The sequence below is a fragment of the Schizosaccharomyces cryophilus genome (assembly GCF_000004155.1).
Source record: "Schizosaccharomyces cryophilus OY26 unplaced genomic scaffold supercont4.1, whole genome shotgun sequence".
Classification (NCBI taxonomy): Eukaryota; Fungi; Ascomycota; class Schizosaccharomycetes; order Schizosaccharomycetales; family Schizosaccharomycetaceae; genus Schizosaccharomyces; species Schizosaccharomyces cryophilus.
The window spans coordinates 423283-447834 of record NW_013185624.1 but is presented as its reverse complement, the minus strand read 5'-3'; the positions used below and the strand labels follow the sequence as shown (position 1 = coordinate 447834).

Here is a 24552-nt window from a genome sequence, read left to right as displayed (position 1 = left end):
TATTTTTGGGATCGTGTGTGAGGCTTCCATGTAAATCAACAAAAGTTACAAAATTTGTAAGACGAAACAGTATTTCTCGTTTATAGAGTTACACAATTGGCTTCTTCTGGCTCATTTGTTTTTCTGGTTTCTTTATATCCAATTTGAATATGTTTTTTAGAATTATTTATTTCATTTCATCCCAATCATTTTATCTTTGTTTTTGTTTACATACATTTTGCGCACCCAAAGGAAATAGATCAACGTCTCCTTTGGTACCGCTATATCTCACTAAAGAAAATTGTTGGTGCTTTGACATGCTCGCGTTTCTCTTCTGCAAACACCAATTGTTGTGTGAGGCCCTGGAAAAAGGCTCTAAAAATCCCTTTATAGTACTTAATACAACTGAATTTGTTTACGAGTCGTTTATTTATTCAGTATGTTGGTTTTCTAGTGCTTTTACTACTTTGCTCCTCTTTTCCTTGTGTACCTTAGAATCTGCCTTTCTTTCAAGACTTTTCCTTTTTTCTTCTTCTGTTTAGGCATTGATACCTTTATCTTTGATTTCTTTTGCGTTTTCACGCGATTGGCATTTTGTGTTTTTGCTTCAGCGTTTTGAGTGATAAAATATTGGCTGCATTTTGTGTATACGGTTCTCATCATCTCATCTCATCGTCTGTCTATTTTTATTGGTATATCTATCAACCTCGAAAAAAATTGTTTCTTTTTTAGTAGACGATTGTCCTCCCCCCGATGGCGTTCACTAAAGTTCAAAGATGGATACAATGGATAGTGCCAAACTTTGGATTTCTGGCTGTTCATTACTTCTATATCATCCTTTTAATAATTATATCCTCAATTTTGTTATTCACGGGTGGATCCAAAATATCATACATTGATGCTCTATTCTTGGCTAGTAGTAGCGTCACTCAAACTGGTCTCAATACTCTTAATTTGATAGATCTAACTACTTGGCAACAAATAGTTATCTTTTTATTTCCTATCATTAGCGTTCCCATCTGGATGCATGGTGCTATTTCCTTTGTTCGATTGTATTGGTTTCGAAAAAAATTCAAATACGTGATAAAACAAAATCGGACTCGTCGATGTCAACGAAAGCTTCGCCAGAAGCAACTTAAACAAGAAAAGCAAAATGAGGAACAGGGTGTGAGGGGCAGAAAAATTCAAGTCTTGCTTCCTCATCAAGCAGATGACAACTTGAATCCAGCTCCTACTTTCGGTAATCTTGATATCACATCGACCGAAAATCCCCAAGAAAGTATTTTCTTTAATCCACCGTCCATATCTCCAAAAGCTAAACCCAAAGAACAAGAAACAGACGTTCCTGCAACGCTTTCTGTTCAGGAAGTTTCAGACATTGATTTGGAGGATCCGGAAACCAATCATGCTGTAAATTTTTCTTCTGAGTTTTCTTCAAAGACTCCTTATATAGCAGAGGAAATTGAAATGGACGATCTTCATCCTCGTTTACGAAGACAGAACTCGGTCTTAACAACTTTGATGAACACTAATGATGACATTCGTGAAACTCAATCATACAGCGAAAAAGGTTTACCACCTGTCCCCATGTCTTGTTGTCTTTCTGATACGAATTTACTCAATTTACAAGATACCCCCGTCGATTCCAGTCTCCCCGCTTCCGATAATAAAGCCTCAATAACTATCTACGAACCAAAAAGGAAATTGTATCCCGAGTCAGTCTCTTCTAAATCAGACAATCCTTCTCGGGAAGATGTCCATATTGCTTTTACTAATCTTCATAAACCGACTCTTGAGCGAAAACGTCAAGAGGATTTAATTGAAAACAAAAAATTCTTTCAAAAGAAGCCGGCAAGGTTTAGAAGGATGAGCGCTCCTATGCGCTGGACAAAGTCCCTGAATGTTAATCCCCGAAGCCTTACGTTTGAAAGGGTACTTTCTAGCGCTTTTGGCAGAAGAAGGGAAGGAACGATTTCCTCTTCCCGAAGTACGGTAATGTCTCTTCCCTATCTTTCTTACAATCCAACGGTCGATCGAAATTCTGCCTTTGTCGCATTGTCAAGGGAGCAACGTGATGAATTAGGTGGCATAGAATATAGAGCTCTCAAATGTGTATGTACTATGGTTTTGATATATTTCATCCTTACAAATATCATCGTTTTCGTTATTTTTATTATTTTCTCTTATACCGCTCATGGTTCTTATTTAATAATCGACTCTCTTAAGTTAAAAAGAGGATGGTGGGCTCTATTTACTTCTATTTCTTCTTTTAATGACCTTGGATATTCATTATCACCATCATCATTTTCCCCTTTTAATAAAAACATATTTCTCCTCTTAATTTCTTCCCTTTTTATTATTGCTGGGAATACAGGATTCCCTTGTTTCTTACGTTTATTCATTTGGTTCTTTTACAAAGTTTTACCATTGAGCCAAGAGAAAAAAGAAGCTATGGCTTTTCTACTGGATCATCCGCGCCGTTGTTTCACCCTTCTGTTTCCATCTGGATCCACGTGGTGGTTATTCTTCATTTTGCTTGGCCTAAATGCTATCGACTTAATTTTATTTATGTCACTTGACATAAAAAACGAGTCCGTTGTAGGTCTTCCTAGAGGCATTCGCGTTGTCAATGCGTTGTTTCAATCGGTTTGTACCAGAACTGCAGGATTTACCAGTGTTACTTTATCTGAATTACATCCTGCCGTTTTAGTAACTTATTTAATTATGATGTACATATCAGTTTATCCAGTGGCTATCAATATGAGAAATACCAATGTCTACGAGGAACGATCTCTTGGTGTATACACCTTTGATGAAGAGGAACATAAGTCTTTTTTAAAAGATCACTTGACTGAGCAAATGAGTCATGATCTTTGGTGTATCTTTTTAGGACTTCTCATAATTTGCATATGTGAAGGCGGAAAAATAGCAAATAGTAACGATACTGTAAGGAAGTTTAAGTGATGATAAGCAATGCTAATCATTTTTAGGATTTTACAATTTTTACAGTCTTATTTGAAATCGTTTCCGCTTACGGAACCGTAGGCTTAAGTACTGGTTAGTATTTTACAGAAAAGATTCATGACATTACGCTAACTATTTTTAGGTCTATCTGATTCTCAATGTTCCCTTTCTGCAAGATTTACCAAGTTAAGTAAACTCGTTATCATCGCTCTGCAAATCCGTGGGCGACATAGAGGTCTTCCAAGAGCAGTTGATCGTGCTGTATGTTTTATCTTATTAAAAATTTGATTTAATAATGGCTAACGCATAAAATAGATTTTATTACCTTCAGAAAAAAACAATCTAAAGGAAGAAGAAGATCATCGACGACGACAAGAATTAAGTCGTACCATCAGTTACTCAAGAGCAAGTGTTTCTGCTTTTAGGGATTAATTCAATTAGTCCTAACAGTACATTTTATTGTAACATTGTTATCTATCTATAATATAAATAGAATGTTAAATTAATAATTAGAAGTTATATTAACGCTTTAATAAAATTAAATACCAGATCGATAAACGGTTTGACCACCATTTCGCATTTGTATTGTGTCTTTTGATGCTAAAATTTGCAGAGCCATTTCTAAAGCTCGTTGAGAATAACCATGCTATATAAGTTAGCAAGGAAAAACATATTATATATTTACTTACTCCATTCACGTATTCACGAATTAGCATACGATAGCTTGCTTGAAAACCGATAGGTAAGCGTTTTTTTAAACTAGCTTCAATCTTTTTCACTTCTTCAGTAACTTCTGGAGAAGCTTGCGTAGCTGCAGCTAGAGTACTTGTTAAGAACAAGCGAATTGCTTCTGTTGCATGGACCTCTGTTGCTATACTCGAAAGAGACATTTTAGCCAGCGCTTCAGTAATTCGTATAATAGCTTCCAGTTGACGGACAGTGATAGGAATGCTAGATCGTACATTACTGTCTTGTTCCGACTGATGCACTTGTTTTCGAATGGCAACAAATTGACTTGAGAGTTTCTCAGCAGCCTCGGCGCTCAAGATTGGGGCACATTTACTAAAATCGTTAGAAATATCAGAAAAATAGAAAAAAAGAATCAACTTACTGTCTGCAATAATTGATGTAGCGACGGAATTTCTCGAATGGAATTTCTCCAATTGCTAAAGTCTCCATCGATTCTTGCAAGCTCGTATGAAGATTGATTACATGTCGAGCAATACTGCGGTCTCTTGACTCATCGTGTTCATCTTTAACAATATAAATCATATCGAATCTTGACAAAATTGTTGACTGGAAATCAATATTTTCTCCAGGAGATTTCATATCGTCATATCTTCCGAAAATAGGATTCGCCGCTGCCAATACAGACGTCCTAGAATTCAAGACAGTAGTTATACCTGCTTTGGCAATCGATATTGTTTGTTGCTCCATTGCTTCATGGATTGCAACACGATCCTCATCTCTCATTTTGTCAAACTCATCGATACAAACGATTCCGCCATCAGCTAAAACCATTGCACCTCCTTCCAGATAGAATTCGCGAGAAACACTGTCTCTTTGTACAGAAGCTGTTAAACCCGCAGCACTAGAGCCTTTACCTGATGTATATACGGCAATAGGAGCCAGCCGTTCTACAAACTTCAAAAATTGAGATTTAGCTGTACCCGGATCACCTAATAGAAGAACATTGATATCACCTCGAAGTCGCATTCCATCGGGTAAGATTTTCTTTGAACCTGAAAATAACAAACACGCAATGGATTTCTTAATATCCATATTGCCATAAATGGCAGGGGCAATGCTGTTTGAAATAATTTCATACAAATTTGGAGTACGAGAAATTTCAAGGAATTCTTCTTCTTCTTCTTCACTGAATAAAGGAGTAGATTTGGTGCCATCATCTATGTTCAGTTGAATACCGATTACGCGAACGTATGGATTTCGAATAGCAACAGCACCACTAGATTTGACAGATTTGTTTTGGAAAATAGAAAAAATACCGGTAATCACACAGCGGGTTCCTGGAGTAATCTGGCTTGTAAGATATCGATCTGCATTCAACAAAATATGGCGTGGAAGTTCACCAACGGGAACCATATCAGGGGCTTCTTGAAGCTTGAGAACTTGTTGATCAATAAAAAAAGATTTGGAATGATCAATAATATAAGGATCCATGGGACATTCCTTTTTCTCGCCATCTAAAACAGGCGCATCACAAATGCGAGGAAGTTGAATACCAGTGAAGCCTCCAGAAACAGGTAAAGACTTTGTAGCACGACAATTTCTACAGACTATATGCAGGGAAGTCGCTCGACAAGACAATGTAGATGCACCGATAATGATACCGGGGATACGAACCAATTTAGAAATATGAGAAGCAGTCAAATCACGAATAGAGAGAATATTGGCATCGTAATGAAGGGTAACTTGGCAAACTGGGATTTGAATAGAAACACTTTCTGGACTTCGATACAGCAATCGTTTTGCGACTGTGGTAACAGCAGATTCAAATAGCGATAAAAGTTCCGTTGGCTGACTAGAAAGCAAATGAGCTAAATCCTCATCAAAGCTAATCAAATGCTTAAGATCAACATTCAGTAGATACTGGTTGATCATCAAATTGTCACGAAGCTGACTTCGATAAACAAAGTTGTTGTCGATGACAAACTCGTCAATAAAACGGATGAAACTTTTTTCATGATTTACATTAGAGTCTTCTTGTTGATCTCCAGGAAGAACCGGGGTATAGTATACACTACTTTGCTCCCAACCTGTAGCAGCCATTGTATGCAGAAAAACGAGAGTAAAATCCGAGAGATTGGAAGAAAAGGAGAATGCAAAAAAGAAAGATTAAACGACTGAAAGAACTAAATCAATTTGCTTGTCTGATTCAGCGAATAGAAAAATCAAGTTGAAAAAGGGATTCACCGAAAAACAATAGAAAGACAGGAATAAAAGGAAAGATGTAGAGAAAAGAACAAGGTTAGTCAAGAAAGAAAGAAAAAAATAAATAAAAACGCCCTTAAACGGCCAATTTTTTACCCTCTGAGAAAAAAGCAAAGATTGACCTGAGCGTAGGTATGAGAAGTAGGATCGTAGTTGCACTCAGCAATGAAAATGTACATCTAGACGATCATGGAAATTATGAATCAATTACTTTTCAAATTCTATAAAAATAACAAAATGAAGTAAAAAAGGTAGCGGTGCTTGGAAATCTACGACGACCATGGATGTCGACAATCAATCAGATCGTGAATAATCATAACTAATTACTGGATCATGATCAAAAAGAACTTTACAATGTAAAAAGAACACTACAGTACAGCTAAGTTACAAGATGGACTAAGTTGCAAGTTGTTTTAATTATCTGTTGTAATTTTCAAAAGCAAGAAAGGAACCTTCTCTATTCCCTTGGAATTGATCCATACCTCTTTCAAGGCAAGACAGGAAAATGAGGTAAAAACACGACATAGCAAAATTTAGGTCATCAGCTAGTAACTTTTCAACAGCCGAATGGAAACCCCATTGGGATAGAGACCAAATTACGTTGCAACAAAATGAAAAAAAAAGTTTTAGAAATTATAAAGGGGAGATTTCAAAGAAAAAGAAAGACCAAAGAAAAGATCACGAGCAGAACAGAATGAATCCTTAAGGGAATAAAAAAAGGAACTGTTCCTTTTTAATGGAACAAGTCTTCCTTCAAAGTAATACCGAGCTCTTCACAAACAGGCTTCAGTTCCTTCACATAAGCTACGTATTGTTCCTTGCTTGGCAATTTAGCCTTGACACCTTCAAAAATGCGAACAGCAGTAGGGAAGTCGTTGACACGACGAGCAGCACGAAGAGCTTGTTCAATCACATCGGAAGAAGGGACAATATCGTAAGCAAAACAATTGTTAAGACCACGTTGGAGTTCAAACTGATCCTGAACGGTGGTGAAAAAGTCATTGTACCTAGAAGAGATTAATACACGAACATTGCGAATTTAGAAGATAAAGAGTGACGGTAGTAGCTTCAAATCTTCTATCACAGCTCTAGTCGTAAATTTCTTGAAAACGGGGTAATAGAATTCTCCTTTCACCCATTCAAGTACTTCCCAAAGCTGTATAGATCGATGCAAGCCAGCTTTCGGCCTAAAAATCTTTATTATTCTTCATGCATTATGCAAAAAAGCGATTCTAAAAAACTTACTTTGTATTAATCTCTTCCAAAGAAGCAGAGTGATTGCTAGAAAAGCGGAACTGACCTACAGAACCAAAACGCAAAGGGGAAGGTCGAGCAATAGCAGAAGAGGCAGCAAAACGACCTTGAGATTGAATAAGACGTTGGAAATTTTTCATATTGAATCAATTGAACCGGATTTTTTTACCTACAAACGAAAAGTGGGGAGTGAAAGAAGGTGGGAAGTTGAGTATTGGATATGGGGAATTTAAGGATGAACTTTGAGTATGGGGAGTAGGCATGGTTTAAAGCCATTCCTGTAAAAATATTTAAAAGAAAAAAGATAAATAAGCTTTTTATTGGAATTTTTTCGACTTTTGAAGCTGCTTCAAAAGTCGAAGTGGGTTGCAGCGTTTCCAAGAGAGCTTGGAAGCGAAAACTACGATACCTGTCTCTAAAGTCCTTAAACTTTAAAGCTGGATGATGCTACAAGCTAAACCAATGGCTTCTAATTGCTAAGTCCTGTTAAGTTAAGTATCCAAGTTGCAAGGCAGGATCAACATCCACGAGACAGTACAACAGACTTCCAAGGATGGAAAGAAAACGTAAAGCAGGTCTTAATCCCACAGGGCCAAGGTCGTCGAACGATAGGTTTTGCCGAATGGCTTTCGTACCCACATGGAGAAACTGTACGATTTAGGCAAGCAGCAGCTTGGATGTGCCTCTTCAATAGAGCTTTGTATTCTTTTTTCTTTTGCTCACAGGTTTAGCCATTTTCATTTCCAAAGGATCATTTAGGATCTACACATGTTTTTCTCGTCAGACTAGTCTTCTCCTTAAGAAGAGGCACACTTCCTCAGGGCACTTTTGACCAAATTGACTAATAAAAAGGCAGCGAAAAAATTAATAAAGAAACCTTTTTCTAGGACTGAAACGCTCTACAAGCTCTTGTTTTTCGTCTATTTTACTCACCAAAATCCAGGTAACACCAGGTCACTTGTTGCTTCGTGTAGCTACCCAGTCATTTTCTATAGTCTGTGGTTGGTCAAAGCATTGTACTGGAGTACAAAGCTAGAGTACAATGCTACTTGTTAAAAAACAACAATGACAAATACAAATGAACTCGAGCTGGAGCGCCGTTAATTACCTGAATGGAACAGCACAATATCGTCGTATAGTCTTTTTTTTTTATATTTTTCCATTTTATCAATGTGTCGAGAATATATACTATGCCTCTCCTTAGTCCTGCTTTCGTCTTTTCCTTTAGGATACCTCTATTATGGCATTCATTATGAGCAAGGAACAAGATTTGGTATACTCTTTTCGCTGTCTATACTTGAAAGTATTGAGATGTTGGCCGTTTCTGCAATAATTGCTTTGTTGTTTCTTCGTTACATAAAACCAATTAGCAGTTTCATGGAAGAATTAAGAAAGTCCGTCGAAATGAAAAAGACTGCGCCAAGCCTCAAATCGTGTATCATTGCGTATCTCATTTACACTTTCCTAAAAGCAATGCGCAGTGAAGTAACGAAAATGGTAGGTCAGTGAAATAAATTTTCGCTCCGATAGACTATGTTGTTTACATTAAGACAATTGTCTCTTCTACACAGGAATGTCAATTGCCGGAGGAAACAGCTAATTTTATATAATATTCCTTTATTATAATACCCATAATTATACTACTACGATGATATATAATAACAGTGAATCAACGTAAACAAAGATACCAAGAGGGAATGGTGAATTCAAATGATCGATACTATATACTTGGTTAATGAATTATATAGGGCCTAACTTACTAGATGAAGAAATTATGTATAGTTTAACAATGACGGCTAACGAATTCTTCAGTTAGAAAAATTTTTGACGGCCGAACTAATAAATTTATTCCACAACATTTGCATTCGTATGGTTAGTAAGAATGAAATTATAGATATACTTCTTCAAAAGAATTAGTAGCTTATTGAAAGTCAGTATTTCAACACTTTAAGCAATAAACAGTTGTTTTCTATTTGTATTATAACATGAAAACTCCTTAGTATGATAATCTTGACAGAGAACTTTTTTCTTTTGCATGTGTTCGTTACATTACAGAGATTAATTAAAACAATGCAAGCAAGAAAGAAATGAAAGATGAATGCAATGCTCAATGCTACTTTTAAAAAAGAAATGTTTTTTGTTTTCTTTCTCACTCTATACAGATATGTTTATATCGAGGTTCGGACGATAGAATTCTCAATAAAGAAAAATCGAGATAGAAAATTGACTGGTCTCCCCATATGAAAATTGTCATATAGAAAAAAAAATAGTATCTACGGAAAACACGAATATTTATTTATAAAAATAAAACTATAGTTTTTTTTCTATTTTAATGTCGTTTTTTTCATACCGATGTTTTCCTTTGTTTTGTACTTCTCATTTGGTCTTGGGACTTGGTACAGTGATCTTAACCGGAACACACATGTTGAAAATCCACCGACCCAGCCTTGACCATCCATTTGGATTGGATCTATGGTAAGTAAAGAAGAAAAAAATAAAAAAACACTGACATAGAGAATTTGTACTAACTGAATTTGCAAAGGTATTTGTTTGAACAACTCAGTATCCGCACCACAGGATGGAATCCATCAAATTTTGAGTTCATTCCTGGACAAACGCCTATATCCCAATGGTCGAGTGTGATTGCATCAATCACTCTGTACTATATAATTATTTTGAGTGGACAAGCGTTCATGAAGAACCAAAAGCCCGTGAAACAACGTCGCTTGTTTCAGTTGCACAACCTTATCTTGACTGTTATTAGTGGTGCTTTGCTTGCTCTTATGTTTGAACAAGTATTTCCCATGTTTGTTCGCCATGGTCTTTTCTATTGTGTTTGTGACCCTCGTCACTTTACTCAGAAGCTCGTCACTCTTTACTATTTGAACTACTTGACAAAGTATATTGAGCTTCTCGACACTGTCTTCTTATTCCTAAAGAAAAAGCCTCTTGCGTTCCTGCACTGCTATCATCACGGTGTGACCGCTTTGCTTTGCTTTACTCAGCTTTTGGGTCGTACTTCCGTGCAATGGGTCGTCATTACCTTGAACTTGTATGTTCACGTTATCATGTACAGCTACTATTTCTTAGCCGCTTGTGGACGCCGTGTCTGGTGGAAGCAATGGGTTACCCGTTTTCAAATTATCCAATTTGTTATTGACCTCGTCCTCTGCTACTATGGTACCTATACTCATGTTGCCTACCGCTTCTTCCCCTGGTTGCCTCACACGGGCGATTGCTCTGGCTCTTTATTTGCTGCTATTTTCGGCTGTGGTGTTCTTTCCTCTTACTTATTCCTATTTATTGGCTTTTACGCCAATACCTACATTAAGCGTGGTGCTAGAAAGAATGCCAAGAAAGCTGCTGGCAAGCCTGATGACACTCCCTCTATGCCTTCTGCCTCTGAAGCAGCTTTCGCCGCTACAACTGCGTCCAATTCTTCCCCTTTCACCGCTCGCTCCCGTAAGCTTTAGTTTGGTAAAGTAGGCCCTTGTGAGCAGGACGTGCAATTAATCTAATTGCTTTTCTTTAACTATATATATATAAGTTTCCCTGCTATTATTTTGAGGTAAAATTTGCAACTGGGATTGTCAAATGTGCAACCTCGTCCAAATCATGTTTGCATACCATTTGCATGTTTCATGACATGGATGGTCTGGTTGTTCGAGTATTTTTCGATGAGCAAACAGCTGCTTAATGTAGTTATTATGTGTGTGTTTAATCCCACTCCTGGTAATTTCTTTCATAGTAGTTTGGTGCGAATTCGTGCAAAGTCCTTCGTTAATGCTGCTTATCTAAATGTTTCCCCTCGTTCATGTGCCTTTTGCAGGAACGCTCAAATTCCCATCGGTTAATTAGGTTTTCATTGGCGAAACCATTGTCCTTCTTTTAATCTTTGCATTTGCTTGGGTCAACTTGCTCTTGTTGAATTTCCGTTGTATTAGTTAATAGTTAATAGAGAGAGCATTTTCCTACTTATGGTATTCGTAACTTATATTGTTCGTACTGCGTGTCCGCATTTAGAAAAGAAGGTTATCTATTTATCTGCTTGACGGAATCCTTATGTCTCGTTCATCCTATGTTTCATTGGAATTAAGTTCTTCTGTTTATTCGAGCATACGCTACCTAATTTGTCGGTTGCTAAATCTTCCATCTTATCTTTTATGCTATTTCGTAGAACCATATTTAAATGCGTACGTCGTGAGGCTTCTATAAAATAAACGGATTGGTTTGCATATTGTGAGTACAAACAGCAAATATATATCAACTGTTCATATGGTTTAGGATGGACTATTCTCTTTGCCTTTGCTCTTTAATCAAAGGTTGTTGTTAAAGCTTCTAAATAATCTTATCCGGGTTATGGATATAATAGACAAAATTTGATTCATTTTATGCCTTTCATTATTTCTGTAAGAGAACATTAATGTATCAAGAAATCGTGCACAAGTCGAAACTGAACGGCTTTCATGAATAGTAACGTAGTTTATTAGGTAGAAAGGAAATACTGCAAATAATAAAAAAAAGAAGAAAGGAAGAAAAAAGAAAGAAAGTTTATAAAGGGCAAGGAGTACTCTAAAGCTTTTATCCTTCATACTCGTATAAAATATTACTGGCATTTACATACCAGTCCTTAGACATCCAATTTGTTTCAGTTAGTCCAGAAAGAAGAATTGTTTGGATGTTTGAACGATATTTGAAGAATTAAGCGAATAAAAGTTAGAAGATTGATTTAATTCTTCATTTGGCTTGAGTTGACTTGGTTTGAATACATCCTACCGAAACAGCGCGAAGCTCATATAAAGCATAATAAAGAAGACGTGGCAGTGTTCCAATGAATCCTTATCGCCCTTATGTATTAGCAAATAACTTAGAAGTGAGCCCATCGACGGTCCCGCAGCCAGATTTTGAACCGGAAATCTATATCAATAGTAACGACATTTTTGATGCTTTGAAGAGCGCTATTGTAACGAAATATTTGACTACCTTTTTAATACATCCTCTGGAGGCTGCGAAAACAATATGCCAAGTAGAAGCATATTTGTCCAAAGACAAGTCTGCGGGCTCTATATCCCGTACTCGAACTAGAGAAGAAGAAGATGAACATACCAAGCAGCATGATCTTTTCTCTGATGTTAGTGATGATGAACAAGAGATTAATGCCTATTTTGAAAGCCCATCACTCGATAATACTGTCAACGAGGACCTGAAAGAAAAGATATGCGTTGAGCCTTCGGGATACGTAAACACCTCTGCTCATGCGAACACCCTTCATACGTTTACAATTTCTCCAAGTCGCTATTCCATCAAAAGCATTATTTCCTCGCTATGGGAAAAGGAAGGTGCAAAAGGTTTATGGAAGGGACATACTGTGACATTTCTTTATAATCTTTTATATTCCGGATTCCAGACTTGGCTTTCTGCAACTTTTTCTGGTTTTCTTTCCATTCCCGATCCTAACATCATGCCGCCCGTGGACTCTGTTCGTCCATTGTCGTCAGTGTTTGTGAAATCCATTTCATCTGCAATCTCCGCCCTTGTTTTAGCCCCTTTGGATATTGCAAGGACAAAAATTATTCTCTTTCCAATCACTTCTTCCTCGTCATTGTCTGATCCAACCGCAGTTAACTCTTTCAATTCTCCTCATAAAACTTCCTTATCGACTCTTCGTTGTCTAAAATCTTTGCCTCCATATTGTCCTTCATCCTTAATTTTCCCTACTATTTGTTATGCAAGTCTCCCAACTGCTATTTCCTCTTTGTTCCCTATTGCGTTTAGAAACTTTTTAGGATCTTCTTCTATTATGGATTCTTTTGTAGGCTTCACTACTTCTTCTTTACAATTTGCCTTGCAGATTCCTTTGGAAACCTGTTTAAGAAGAGCACAGGCCCAATACCAATGTGATTTACCTCCTCAGACCATAGTTCCTGCTGGCCGTTATACAGGTATTACTGGTACAGTTTGGTGCTTACTCAGTGAAGAAGATCCAGGTCGTTTTGGAATTGAGGGATTATATCGTGGTTGGAGAGTTGGAGTTTGGGGTATAACTAGCGCTCTGGCTTTGAACTTTTTGTCTTCAAACTTTCGTGAAGAAGTAGAATTTTGAGCTAATGGGTCTTACTATGATAATATAGCGTCATTATCGAAAAATTATAAAAACTTTTGTGGAACTAAGTATATGATTGAAATATCATCAGCACATTAATCTCAAAAAGTAGTAAAGAAATTAATATATCGAACAATTTAATTTTGATATCCCTATATTAAGTTTGCATCTTTTTTTATTGTAATCTAATAAAATAACCTTTTTAACTTCATTCCTTAAAGCTCTTCTTCTTCCATCGTAGGCATATCAACTGGTTTAATCATTCCCGGAACTGTCATAGCTTTCTCCATCTGTGCCTTTTGTTGAGCTGCTATTTCTTGTTCTTTCTCTTCAAGATACAAATCAGCATTATCACCTCCAAATTCTTTTAATTGAATCAAAAAGTCACGTAAAGCTAACTTGAATTTGGGATGATCTTGGTTCAATGCTAATACCGTTTGGACGAATTCTTGAATTTGCAAAGGCTGCAAATGGGGGAAAGCAGTACTCAGTAAGTTCATAATATACTGTCTTAAGAACAATTGGTTATTCATGTCAGGGGGGAATTGAGTGGGATCGTATAAAGGAACGGTTATCTGACTGGACTCAACCAAGAAGAACAACCGGGCTAAAATCAAGCTTTGAAGTTTGAATCCAGATTTGTGGTCAGAGTCTGTGAGAACATACAATATATCTTGTAACAATGGAATGTAGTAATTTTGGAAGAAAATATTGGAAACGTCTGGACCGCTATTAGCCATATTGTTAATTAACTCCAAAAGAATGTTCAAACCGGTCTCTTGAATGTCTCGGCTGACATGCTTGAACGACCAAACAATACTGTTGATTACCAATTTAAATTGAGGGGCGGGAATGTTCAGTAGAGCTGGGAAACAGTTAAGGTTAATTGCTCTTAATAATTGGAAGAAAGCAGCTCTATGCTCAGGATATTCGGAAAAGTCTTTGCTAATCATCTCTAAGGTACAACCAAATACCGCATCCAACACAAGAGGAATCTTATCCGTAAGAAGCTCACTTAGCTGGTTGACAATAGTAGTAATGAGGTTTAAAACTTCGGCATCACGAGCGTCAGGAACATTATTATAGTAATCCAACAAGACTGCTTCGAACAAGGGGGCAATGAGGGTATGACTAACAAGATCAAGTTCTTCTGCATGACTAATGTAGGCATCAACGAGTTTGAGGACTTCCTTTTTAATAGTTCGTAAACCACGGACATGGGGTGTCTTCGTAGCAATATTTCCTTGGACAGCAACAACCTCAGAAATTAAGCCACTGACCACTTTGTACAAACCCAACATATCAACATAATTTTTCATGATTTGTGGATAAAAACCCGCACCGATAGATGTGCATGCAGCAACATTTGTCTTCAAAACGTTGGCAAGCGTCTTGACAATCTGAGGGTCTCCCAAAATTTGAGCATTTTGAGCAGCTTGAGCAACGACATTGTCCCAAGCTTGATTAGGTAACGACATCAAATCAAAGATAAGATGCTCTTGAATCTGTTTTTGCGGTTGAGCAGATATCATGTGACCACAAGCCTCGTAAAAAGTATGCGTTTGTTGAGCAGTTAAGTCTTCAGTGGTTTTTGGTAAATTACGAATAATTTCGTTAATAAATGGTTCACTTTCCCCGACTTGCTGAGCAACAAAATGCCGGCGGCATTTTTGAGCGATTTTGATAAATGTATCACAGGCCATATCTTGAACACCTTCATGATACTCGTGCATAAATTCAAAAAGTTTGTTAATGACAGTCTTTAAGAACTTCCAGTGAGCTTTCAAGAAACGGGGATACTGTCCAACAACATACATGATGTTAGAGGCGACCACTGCCTTGTTATCTTTGCCACGTTTCATTTCACAAAGACCAAGCAAGTCTTTAATAACATTTACAAGAAAACGTTTTTCCATTTCTTCATTCATAGCACCAGAAATAGAGCCAATAGCCCAACACAAAGTATTAAGATTCTGCCATGACCATTCTGTACCAACAACAATTCGAGCAAGCTTTTCAGTCATAACAATTTCAGTGTCAACTACATCCAAGTGTGTAAGATAAACCAGTACCTCACGCATAGATTTATAAAGGGTAATTGTATCAGTTTCCTTAACGAATTCACGAACAATTTCACCTTCGTCATTTTCAACAATAAGAACTTCTTCGGGTTTAACCATGCTTTCTATCATGACTAAACGAAGAGTAGATAGAATATCTTTGTAAATATGTTTGCGCAAGGGCAGGTTAGCTAACATGGCAGGGTTAGAGGAAATAAGGGAAGCGGGACTGGAAAGATTAAGTAAGGGATTCATTTCGGACATGGGGAGCTGTTGCATTTCTTCGTAAAGCTGGGAAACCAATTTACCCCAATACTCCAGACAAATTTTGAAAATCTCACGCTCGTTAATTCGCGAAATATTGAGAAGATAAGAGTGAGCAACCAAAAGGATTTCCTGATTCTCTGGAGTTTCCAAAGGACGTAGATGAGAGCTAAAGAAGGTAGTCAAGAACAAAGCCAAGTTTTGAATAAAATCTTGCTCATTTGAGCTGCTCTCTTCGTATGCTTCACGGAAATCAGTTTGCAATGGAAGCATTGAGCTTACGGCATTGATGACAAGGTGAAACATGGCAACAAACTTATTGTTGTATTGAGGTTGAGAAGTAAGGCCAGCAATTTCGGTGAGACATTCCATGGTTACATTACGAAAAGCTGGAACGGTAAGGAAGCGACTAGTAATTTGTTCTGTGATGGCCGTCTCGAAAATGTAACCAAGAGGGATCCAGCTGAGGAAGCGCAGTAAAGTTTCCAAGGTAACTTTAATTAAACTTGGTTTTTGGGCGCGTTCTAAAACTTGCGAGCAGAGTTGGAAGATTTCAGCGAATTCACCGCACATTTGGTTCTTCAAATTCTTGGTTTTGCTTTGAGTCATCTGTTCGGCAGAGTAGTCAAAAATCTCTTCACTTAATAGACGAAGGATAATCATGTTGTTTTCACAGAGAGAGAGATTGGTTTTACTAGCTTGGACGATTTCTGGGATAAAATTGGGCCAATTGTGAGGCCATTCCTGTTTCAGAATTTGAACGAGTGTTAAGTCCAATTTATTTAAGTAGGTCTTTTGTTGCTGCAAAGAAGTTTCATCAGCTGAATTTTTGATTAGGACAGCAACGATAAAATTACGAATACCAAGACGTTGCTCTTTAGGAAGCATTTTCCATCGAGTAGTAATGAGCCTGTCAAGTATAGAAAGAGCAATGTATTTAGTTTGAGGGAATTCTGCTTTTTCCAAAATAGCGTCTGCTTGCATCCAAGCATCCGGATGAGCTTGAAATTGGGTCAAGACTCTTTGGGCCTCTTGCTGTTCTGCACCAGCACCCATGTAAAACGTTTGAACAATGCGGTCCAAAAGACCTACATCTAACTCTCGATCAAGAGTCAAGATACCTTCCATGATGAAAAATCAAGAAACGACAAAGTTTTTGTTAAATCTATGAAAAAGATATAACGAAGAAAATCGAAAAAATAAAATAAAATAAAGACGAGAAACAATCTTTTTCAATTCTCTTCCTGCTAAGAATGAGATACAAAGAATAATAAATTACCAATAGAAAGATAAAAGGTCGGAAACCTAAAATTTCTCGTGCCCACGTATACAACGCAACTACAAAACTTGATTAATCAAGAACGTAGGAATAGATTAGTTACCTTTGGATGTAATTTCCGGCTACCTAAGATTGCGGCGAACAAAGATTCGACAATGCTTTGAAATCAAAGATAGTCAGCGTGTGATTAACTAAAACTCTATTGATAAATAATTCCCTTTTTTCTTCTAAATAAGGTCAAATAGTCAATTTCGCTTTCAGCTTCTTCTGTTTATACGGCGATTCTGGCTACAATGAGCAGAACACAAGAGTTTATGCAAAAAGGAAATAAACAGACAAGAAAAGGAAAAGATAGAAAAAATTCGGGTAAAATCCCGGGAAAATTGAACAAAAAAAATGCAAAGATATAGGTGTTGGGTGAGAGTAGGTGGTAGCGGCAAGGCTGGTGCAGCAAAGAAGGTAGAAGAACACAATTAGGTGGCAGAACGATAAAGGTTATTTTGAATACGGCACTGGAAGATACTGGCTTAATAGGTAAATAAATAATTCAATAATTCGTGAACAAAAATAAATAAACCGTTTTGTTTATACAAGAAAACTCCCTGAATTATTCTTTGTCATTTATTTTACTAAAACTTCTAAGCTTTGATGGTTTCTAACGTTGTCCTTCAAAATGTTTACTTTCTTGACAGTCTCTTGCGTTCTTTTATGGTTTCAAAGCTGATTTACTTATGGACTGTACGAATGGTCGACAGCCAAAACGTAGGCTTCGGTCTTACAATGAGTCGGAGTAAATGAGCTACAGAATACGAAAAAGAAGAAAAATAGCATTAGGGATGAGTAGGTATGTGTTGAACGGACGTATTTGTGTCGAAATCGATATATTAAATTTGGTTCTTCTAAATTGCCAATATATATTGTAAAATTAAGTAAAGTTACAACAAGCGGCGATGCCCGAGTGGTCTAAGGGGGCAGATTTAAGAGGCGAGTACGCCTTGAACCCTGCTGTTGTAAAACGCGTGAGTTCGAACCTCACTCGCCGCAAAAATATTTTTCATCCCATCAATTCTCAAGCATCTCAAATCCCATCTTTTAGTTTTTTTTGTTTTACTTTCATCCTCATTGTCTATGCTTTTGGTATGCTTCGGATGTTTCCACATTTACCTAGCACTTTTCCTCATAAATTTTATAGTACGATAGTGTATATGTTTAAAACGATACATATCGTCTTAAAACTATGATACTTTAAAAATCAGAAGAGAAGAATCCTTTCTTTTTGGACGTCCAATGTTCTTTTAAGTGTTTAAAATATTTTTTTGTAAAGAACTTGCTATCCTTTTGTGATGTTTGGGTTCCAAACTCATCTTTTCAGACGAAAAACTATTGACTTGAATGACAGCATTAACAGCCTTCACTGTTGGTTTTTAATAATACTATTTTTAACAAATCTATTTCTAAGGCTTCGTGGTCCTTTGAAAACCCCAGATTTTCGCCTTTCACGAAGAATTATTATTATATATATTTTTTTTAAAATGTAAACAATCCAATTTGAACAGTAAAATGAATCCAGCTTATGTCTTCAGACATCCATTTTTTTTCTATTTTTTTTAATAGAAGAGTCATTGTACAAGGTTCCTCTAAATTGCTTTTCGAATCAATTCACTAAGATTGTCTGTACCATGTCAATCTGACCTTTTCAATATTTCCGGCTATTCGTATCTATTTTCTTTGGTAAATCAAATTTTTTCCTTTTTATATTTACGGATATTTTACTCCCTTCGCCTGCACCTACTGAACTGTTTCTTTTGTTTTGTTTTGTTTTTTTTTTTTGGGGATTACTTGATCTCTTACCTTCTTACTCGCAACGCTTACCACATAACCTAACTTGCTTTCATTGCCATCTTTTGATAGTCTTTTCTTTGCCTTTTCTTTACTTTATTTTTTGTTTTCCCAAAAAATTCCATTCAAAAATTCCTTCTTGTCTCAGATCTAAGAAAAAATGACCAACAATACTGACATTCACGTTTCCTCCAATCTTCATCCCGTTGCTCCACCTCATAGTCCTATTTACATTAAAGCTATGGAAGCTAGGAACTATATTATCGGCCAAGTACCGGAAGAATTGAGTAAGCCAAGACTCGCCATTATCTGTGGCAGTGGTTTAGGTACTTTGGCTGCTGACTTGTCTGAGCCTAAATACGAAATCTCTTACCATGATATTCCTCATTTCCACGTCTCTCATGTTGCTGGACATGCCTCCAAATTGATCTTTGCCTATATAGGAGAAAAGCGCATTCCGACGATGGTTTTGTGTGGACGCTATCATTCCTATGAAGGTTATAGCATGGACGTCGCTACGTTCCCCGTTCGTGTCATGAAGGTTTTAGGCGTTGAAACAATGATCGTTACCAATGCCTCTGGTGGTGTCAATCAAAATTTCAATGTCGGAGATTTGATGATTTTGAAAGACCATATTGATTTCCCTGGTCTTGCTGGTAATCACTCTCTTAAAGGGCCTAACCCTCACGAATTTGGAACCCGATTTCCCGCACTTTCGGATGCTTACGATCTACAGCTTCGCAAACTTGCTTACGATGCCGTCAAGGCTCACTCCATTACCCGTCCTATCCATGAAGGTACTTACTGCTTTGTCTCTGGGCCAAGCTTCGAAACACGTGCAGAATGTCGCATGTTATCTATTTTAGGTGCTGATGCAGTCGGCATGTCTACTGTTCCAGAAGTTATTGTAGCTCGTCACTGTGGCATCCGTGTGTTGGCCATCTCCCTCATCACCAATAAAGCTGTTATACAAGAGAGCCCCTCTGGCAAGGATGCTGTGGATACCAGCTCTGAAATCATGTCCAAGGGTGCAGCTAATCATCTTGAAGTTTTGGAAGTCGGCATTGCCGCTGCAAACGATATTCGAAAAATTGTCGAATCACTCGTTAATGGCCTTTAGATCCACTAAATTACCTTTGGCTATTCCATTATTCGCTATTATTTCTCTCGAATTTGATGAAAAATGTCCTTTGCAGCAAGTTTTTTGTTTTTTTATCCTCCTTTGTCTGTATATTTATGTGTTCCTTTGTGCTTGTTCAATGGCATTCTTTCTTGGATCTGTCCCAATAGCCATAGCCATTCCTTATCTTCATTATAGCCTTTCAAATTCTCCATTACTTAAATACGCTTAATGAGATTAAGGCATTTTTTGTATTTTAATTCTCTTTTTGCTACGTCAATGATAAAATTCATTCCATTTCTCGTCAATATAAAAAACCTTTAATATTTTTCCGCAAGCTTTGAGGTAGCATTCTCAATTGTACCTTGGGTGAGTGACATCTACATCCACCTGTAAATATATACTTAGACGAAACGCGCAAGTCGAAGAAAATATAATCAACGCTGAATTGAAGTAGTATTCGCAAGTTGTAGCTCATTTATTCGAAAGCATAAAGAATTCTAGCCAAAACGGAAGAATTTGAACCATTTAGTAAAAAAGACTCTATGAATGGAAAACGTCCGCTTTGAGGTCCAATTAACGATTCTTCAAGTCGACGGACTCTGGAAACAGGGTCTGTTACGGTCTATGAAACCGTATTTGATAATTACAGTTGATGATGGTCAACTTATAAAAACAAATTATGCAAGTGGCACATTCCGATTAGCGTGGGGATTCACTCACAAGCTGTAAGTAACCAGGGAGTATTATAGTTCTAATTGGCATGTGAATGTTCTCTAACAGTCGATTTTAGAGTGGTGAATCCGAAAAGCATCGTCTTGTTACAACTTTTTGATCAGAAGCGGGCGAACGAGGTTTCTGATGGATTCATTGGCCTAGGGGCCGTGTCAATTGACTCATTTATGCCTTTTCACTTTTCTAAAGATGGTAGGTTATATGGCTGAATTGATCCATTGATTTCACCTTTTTTCCTCTTGGCTAGAAATCGCAATTCATTGCCACCTCTGAAAGTTGATTTTTTGTATTCAATAACTAACTATTTAGAATATAAAACTCGAGTTACTTTGCGTTCTGCCAATGGCTCATACTGTGGGTCTGTTTATTGCCAATTTAAGCGGCGCAAGCTGTCGCCTGAAGAAATCTCAAACGATAAGTCCCAGAAAAATATTGCGGTATTCAATGATAATGAATTAAACACATGGGAGACGCGGATTGATGATTTTGGACACATGTATTACTATCTTAGTCCGCAGCTTTCCGTAAATTCTTCTATTACTTTAGAAAAACTAAATTCTTTAAATGATGAACAACTGCAAAAGAACTTTTCTGGATTCTTATTTCCCGAAAATCTGAAGCTCAAAATCAACTTGGATCCAAATGTCATCAGACACCTGCTTGAAAACTACCAGCTTGCTCAATTCGTGCGTCAACAAGTGGCTGTTGAAAAGGGACCTTTACCTGCTTATTGGGAGATGCGTTTAAGCGAAGATTATCATATTTATTTCGTTGACCATGTTACGAAAACCACTACTTGGAGTGATCCAAGAGATAGTTTATTGCCTGGAAGGCCAATTGAGCAATCTCAAAGTTTACATGAGTCGTACCTCCGAAAACTTCATTATATGTACGAAAGGCCAGAGATGGCCGTAAATAACACTCAATTGCAGCTGAGAGTAAATCGTGCTACCGCTCTGGAAGATGCTTACGATATTATAATGAAGCTGTCCGTTGAGGATATGCGAAAACGGCTTCTTGTACGGTTTCGAAATGAAGATGGTTTGGATTATGGCGGTGTTTCTCGAGAGTTTTTCTATATTTTGTCACATGCTCTCTTCAATCCTTCTTATTCTCTTTTTGAATATGCCACTCAGGATAATTACGGACTTCGAATAAGCCCTTCCTCGTATGTTAATCCTGAACATTTGACGTATTTTCGATTTGTAGGTAGAATAATGGGATTAGCTATCTTCCATCGTCGATATTTGGACGTCCAATTTGTTCTTCCTTTTTATAAACGACTTCTTCAAAAACCTATGGTCATGGAAGACTTTAGAGATATAGACGAAATTTATTATGAAAGTCTGAACTGGATCCGTAACAATAAAGTGGACGAATTTTTATGCCTAAATTTTAGTTGCGAAGAGAACAGACTTGGTGATTCTGTTACAATTGATCTTATACCTAATGGTCGAAATATACCTGTTACAGATGAAAATAAGTTGGAATATCTTCGACTTCTTACAGATTACAAATTAGTTCGTTCAACACATATGCAATTTGATGCTTTAAAAGAAGGGTTAAATGAGCTAATTCCCGATAGTGTATTACTCCTTTTCGATGAAAATGAGCTTGATGTACTATTGAATGGTAAACGAGACATTGATGTTGAAGATTGGAAACGCTATACAGATTACAGAGCCTACACAGAAACTGATAGAATAGTCACTTGGTTTTGGGAGATTATAAGTCATTGGCCGATTGAAAAGAAGGTATGTTTATCAGTTTCACACAGTTCCTAATATTTTAGCAAAAACTTTTACAATTTTCTACCGGTACTTCTCGTTTGCCTTTGGGCGGATTTAAAGATTTACATGGCAGTGATGGACCAAGAAAGTTTACTCTTGAAAGTATTGGTTCTGTCTCTCAACTTCCAAAAGCTCATACATGGTAAGTATCCAAGGTGGTTAATACCGGCCTTAAAATTCTTACTAACTGTGTAGTTTTAACCGGCTAGACATACCTCCATATGAGTCTAAGAAAGAGTTGGAACGCAAACTCACAATTGCTATTGAAGAAACATCTGGTTTTGGAACTGAATAAATATAGAAAGAAGCCTGGAACAATTTACTTGGTATTGACAAATGTGCTGTTTTTTTTTAATGATATTTATTTATAATAATAATAATAATATTGCAATTAAGTGAATAATATAGTTAAATATAAATTTTTTTAATCAAGATGCCGCTTTTTATTAGGGATTGTTGACATAGCAGAATTAGAATTTAAGAAATCGGAACTTTCCAAAATAGCAGAAGCGTCTGCCATGCTACAGTCCGGGGAAGATATGTTTTCCATCAACTCCGACAATTTCCGTTTTGTGGGCTGTAAATTATTAGAAGGTACCAAACGTGTATCTTCCAAAAAGGACACAAACTGGGAAGCATCATCAATTTGTTGAATTTCATCAACAACACCACTTGTATCAGAAACGGTTGGTTCAATCTCATGTCTTACCAATTTTTGAAATGTATCAGAATCATTGAGTTCTTCAAGCAACTCAGAAGCTTCCTCATTCAATTTGTTCACATTGTCCTGTTTAATTCGTGAAAATGTATCGTCTAACTCAGTGTATGATTCATCCGTCTCAGCGTTCTCTAAATTGAATTTTAATAAACCATCTCGTACACCTTTTCCAGCTTGTATCAAAGGGTTAACGAAAGAAGATGAACGAGTGGCACGGTCGAGAGAAGGACGGCGAAAGAAAAGAGATGAGTCTGTTTCCGGATTATTATGAGAATCGATCTTCGTACTTTCTGAATACTGGTTAAGAAGTTCAGAAACACCGCTTTGTTCATAGCTAAGACGCACTAGCTCTGGGTATGAAACCGCACCCGTATGTAGACTTGACTGAGATGCCTGAGAGCTCATACTATCTCTTTGAGTGGGATCCAAAGCATTTCGAAGTTGATTTTCAGTATTCTGTTCTTCAGAGTCTGGGTGAGATAAGATTTGATCATTATTCTCATCGAGATCATGCCGACTTTGCTCCTCTTCTTCACTATCGATTTCAATTACTTCCGGATCTTCTCTTTCATCTGTTCGAGATACGTAAAATCCATCTTCTGCTTCCTGTCCTTCGTCTTCCAATTCATCTTCGCTTCTTTCGTAAAAACCTTCCTGATCCGAAGCTTCATCATCAGAAACGATGCATTCCAAATTTTGATCCAATTGCCAATTATCTTTCTTTTCTTCCTCATCTTCATTAAGTTCATGATTCTTCTGATCGATCATAAAATTTTTATGAGTTTCATAGTCATTCACATCATTATCGACATTCACAATTTCATCCATATCTTCCTCTTTGTGGTCAGATTCCAATGGGAAAAGCATACCCCGGGCAGAGGTAGGAGATTGATTCCATATATTTACAATGGACAAACGCGAGGGTCGTCTGGGCTTTTTGTGAGAAGATTCGTGTATGGGACGGAATGAAAACGGAGAACAACCGTTTTCATATGAATTATGCTTCATACCATCGATCCATGTCATGAAGTCGTTTGCTGAAAACATATCCAAACTAGAACCCCCTTTGCCGGGGGTCAACGTATTGTTTCGAAACATGGATGGAGCAAGGAAGTTAGTAAAAATGCGATTCCGAGGATAACTTGCAATATAAAACCGTAAGCTCGTATTTAATAAACGAGAGCCTTCCAAAAGTATATATACAGGAAAAAACACCCAATTCGGGAGAAAGCTATTATAAATATAAAGAAATAAACAGAAATAATTTGTAAATGTAAGAGACCCCAAGATGCGTATTGCACGTTCACTCTTAAGAGAAAAGCAAGCAAAATCGAGATCAGTAATAGAAACAGACCCTTGAATCCTAAATCACTTTTTAGGAATAAAAAAAGGCGTTATTAGATAAGAGTACAATTGACCACTGCGATCAACGAGTGTCTTTCAATTCGTTTTTTACCAAGTTGGAATTCAGAGCAAGTACATGAACACTCCCTTT

At 37.1% G+C, this 24552-nt stretch overlaps 10 protein-coding genes and 1 non-coding gene across 11 annotated transcripts; 7 read left to right on the top strand and 4 right to left on the bottom strand.

Moving 5' to 3' along the window:
• Nucleotides 1-320: 320 nt before the first annotated feature.
• Nucleotides 321-3511, top strand: SPOG_03771 (potassium ion transporter Trk1). Its single transcript, XM_013166035.1, has 4 exons — nt 321-2925; nt 2970-3036; nt 3086-3204; nt 3259-3511. Exons 1-4 carry the CDS (start codon nt 733-735, stop codon nt 3373-3375), a joined length of 2496 nt encoding a protein of 831 aa, XP_013021489.1. The 5' UTR covers nt 321-732; the 3' UTR covers nt 3376-3511.
• Nucleotides 3359-6034, bottom strand: SPOG_03770 (MCM complex subunit Mcm5). Its single transcript, XM_013166034.1, has 3 exons — nt 4055-6034; nt 3633-4005; nt 3359-3589 (listed from the first exon to the last, which is right to left on the bottom strand). The coding sequence occupies exons 1-3, from the start codon at nt 5731-5733 to the stop codon at nt 3482-3484; spliced, it is 2160 nt and encodes a 719-aa protein (XP_013021488.1). The 5' UTR covers nt 5734-6034; the 3' UTR covers nt 3359-3481.
• A 254-nt stretch (nt 6035-6288) lies between these two features.
• SPOG_03769 (cytochrome c oxidase subunit VI) lies at nt 6289-7339 on the bottom strand. Its single transcript, XM_013166033.1, has 2 exons — nt 7141-7339; nt 6289-6902 (listed from the first exon to the last, which is right to left on the bottom strand). Exons 1-2 carry the CDS (start codon nt 7287-7289, stop codon nt 6629-6631), a joined length of 423 nt encoding a protein of 140 aa, XP_013021487.1. The 5' UTR covers nt 7290-7339; the 3' UTR covers nt 6289-6628.
• A 218-nt stretch (nt 7340-7557) lies between these two features.
• On the top strand, nt 7558-9005 carry SPOG_05508 (uncharacterized protein). Its single transcript, XM_013166642.1, has one exon. It carries the CDS (start codon nt 8320-8322, stop codon nt 8656-8658), a length of 339 nt encoding a protein of 112 aa, XP_013022096.1. The 5' UTR covers nt 7558-8319; the 3' UTR covers nt 8659-9005.
• A 386-nt stretch (nt 9006-9391) lies between these two features.
• SPOG_03768 (GNS1/SUR4 family protein) lies at nt 9392-11543 on the top strand. The gene is made up of 2 exons (XM_013166032.1): nt 9392-9624; nt 9692-11543. Exons 1-2 carry the CDS (start codon nt 9482-9484, stop codon nt 10620-10622), a joined length of 1074 nt encoding a protein of 357 aa, XP_013021486.1. The 5' UTR covers nt 9392-9481; the 3' UTR covers nt 10623-11543.
• Nucleotides 11544-11746: 203 nt separating this feature from the next.
• Nucleotides 11747-13463, top strand: SPOG_03767 (fusion and transporter Ugo1). Its single transcript, XM_013166031.1, has one exon. It carries the CDS (start codon nt 11981-11983, stop codon nt 13250-13252), a length of 1272 nt encoding a protein of 423 aa, XP_013021485.1. The 5' UTR covers nt 11747-11980; the 3' UTR covers nt 13253-13463.
• On the bottom strand, nt 13309-17304 carry SPOG_03766 (nuclear export receptor Crm1). Its single transcript, XM_013166030.1, has one exon. It carries the CDS (start codon nt 16702-16704, stop codon nt 13468-13470), a length of 3237 nt encoding a protein of 1078 aa, XP_013021484.1. The 5' UTR covers nt 16705-17304; the 3' UTR covers nt 13309-13467.
• Nucleotides 17305-17799: 495 nt separating this feature from the next.
• SPOG_16115 lies at nt 17800-17899 on the top strand. The gene has a single exon. It is a non-coding gene; the product is annotated as a tRNA-Leu (tRNA).
• Nucleotides 17900-18640: 741 nt separating this feature from the next.
• Nucleotides 18641-20151, top strand: SPOG_03765 (purine nucleoside phosphorylase). Its single transcript, XM_013166029.1, has one exon. The coding sequence runs from the start codon at nt 18855-18857 to the stop codon at nt 19812-19814; it is 960 nt and encodes a 319-aa protein (XP_013021483.1). The 5' UTR covers nt 18641-18854; the 3' UTR covers nt 19815-20151.
• Nucleotides 20152-20230: 79 nt separating this feature from the next.
• SPOG_03764 (HECT-type ubiquitin-protein ligase Pub2) lies at nt 20231-22772 on the top strand. Its single transcript, XM_013166028.1, has 5 exons — nt 20231-20542; nt 20608-20741; nt 20859-22303; nt 22342-22481; nt 22535-22772. The coding sequence occupies exons 1-5, from the start codon at nt 20364-20366 to the stop codon at nt 22632-22634; spliced, it is 1998 nt and encodes a 665-aa protein (XP_013021482.1). The 5' UTR covers nt 20231-20363; the 3' UTR covers nt 22635-22772.
• SPOG_03763 (uncharacterized protein) lies at nt 22764-24155 on the bottom strand (the record flags this gene model as incomplete). The annotated part of the gene is made up of 2 exons (XM_013166027.1): nt 22764-23188; nt 23210-24155. 2 exons carry the CDS (start codon nt 24153-24155, stop codon nt 22764-22766), a joined length of 1371 nt encoding a protein of 456 aa, XP_013021481.1.
• Nucleotides 24156-24552: the final 397 nt, after the last annotated feature.

Excerpts from the sequence above, each read along its gene's own strand:
- SPOG_05508 (XM_013166642.1), top strand. The coding sequence starts at position 8,320 with ATGTGTCGAGAATATATACTATGCCTCTCCTTAGTCCTGCTTTCGTCT.
- SPOG_03770 (XM_013166034.1), bottom strand. The coding sequence starts at position 5,733 with ATGGCTGCTACAGGTTGGGAGCAAAGTAGTGTATACTATACCCCGGTT. Across the intron at positions 4,006-4,054 it reads TACATCAATTATTGCAGACA|TAAATGTGCCCCAATCTTGA; the intron begins GTAAGTTGATTC and ends TAACGATTTTAG. Across the intron at positions 3,590-3,632 it reads TTCGTGAATACGTGAATGGA|CATGGTTATTCTCAACGAGC; the intron begins GTAAGTAAATAT and ends TAACTTATATAG.
- SPOG_03768 (XM_013166032.1), top strand. The coding sequence starts at position 9,482 with ATGTCGTTTTTTTCATACCGATGTTTTCCTTTGTTTTGTACTTCTCAT. Across the intron at positions 9,625-9,691 it reads CCATTTGGATTGGATCTATG|GTATTTGTTTGAACAACTCA; the intron begins GTAAGTAAAGAA and ends GAATTTGCAAAG.
- SPOG_03771 (XM_013166035.1), top strand. The coding sequence starts at position 733 with ATGGCGTTCACTAAAGTTCAAAGATGGATACAATGGATAGTGCCAAAC. Across the intron at positions 2,926-2,969 it reads TAGCAAATAGTAACGATACT|GATTTTACAATTTTTACAGT; the intron begins GTAAGGAAGTTT and ends AATCATTTTTAG. Across the intron at positions 3,037-3,085 it reads AACCGTAGGCTTAAGTACTG|GTCTATCTGATTCTCAATGT; the intron begins GTTAGTATTTTA and ends AACTATTTTTAG.
- SPOG_03765 (XM_013166029.1), top strand. The coding sequence starts at position 18,855 with ATGACCAACAATACTGACATTCACGTTTCCTCCAATCTTCATCCCGTT.
- SPOG_03766 (XM_013166030.1), bottom strand. The coding sequence starts at position 16,704 with ATGGAAGGTATCTTGACTCTTGATCGAGAGTTAGATGTAGGTCTTTTG.
- SPOG_03764 (XM_013166028.1), top strand. The coding sequence starts at position 20,364 with ATGGAAAACGTCCGCTTTGAGGTCCAATTAACGATTCTTCAAGTCGAC. Across the intron at positions 20,543-20,607 it reads TGGGGATTCACTCACAAGCT|AGTGGTGAATCCGAAAAGCA; the intron begins GTAAGTAACCAG and ends AGTCGATTTTAG. Across the intron at positions 20,742-20,858 it reads TTTTCACTTTTCTAAAGATG|AATATAAAACTCGAGTTACT; the intron begins GTAGGTTATATG and ends CTAACTATTTAG.
- SPOG_03767 (XM_013166031.1), top strand. The coding sequence starts at position 11,981 with ATGAATCCTTATCGCCCTTATGTATTAGCAAATAACTTAGAAGTGAGC.
- SPOG_03769 (XM_013166033.1), bottom strand. The coding sequence starts at position 7,289 with ATGAAAAATTTCCAACGTCTTATTCAATCTCAAGGTCGTTTTGCTGCC. Across the intron at positions 6,903-7,140 it reads TTGGAAGAGATTAATACAAA|GTACAATGACTTTTTCACCA; the intron begins GTAAGTTTTTTA and ends AATCTCTTCTAG.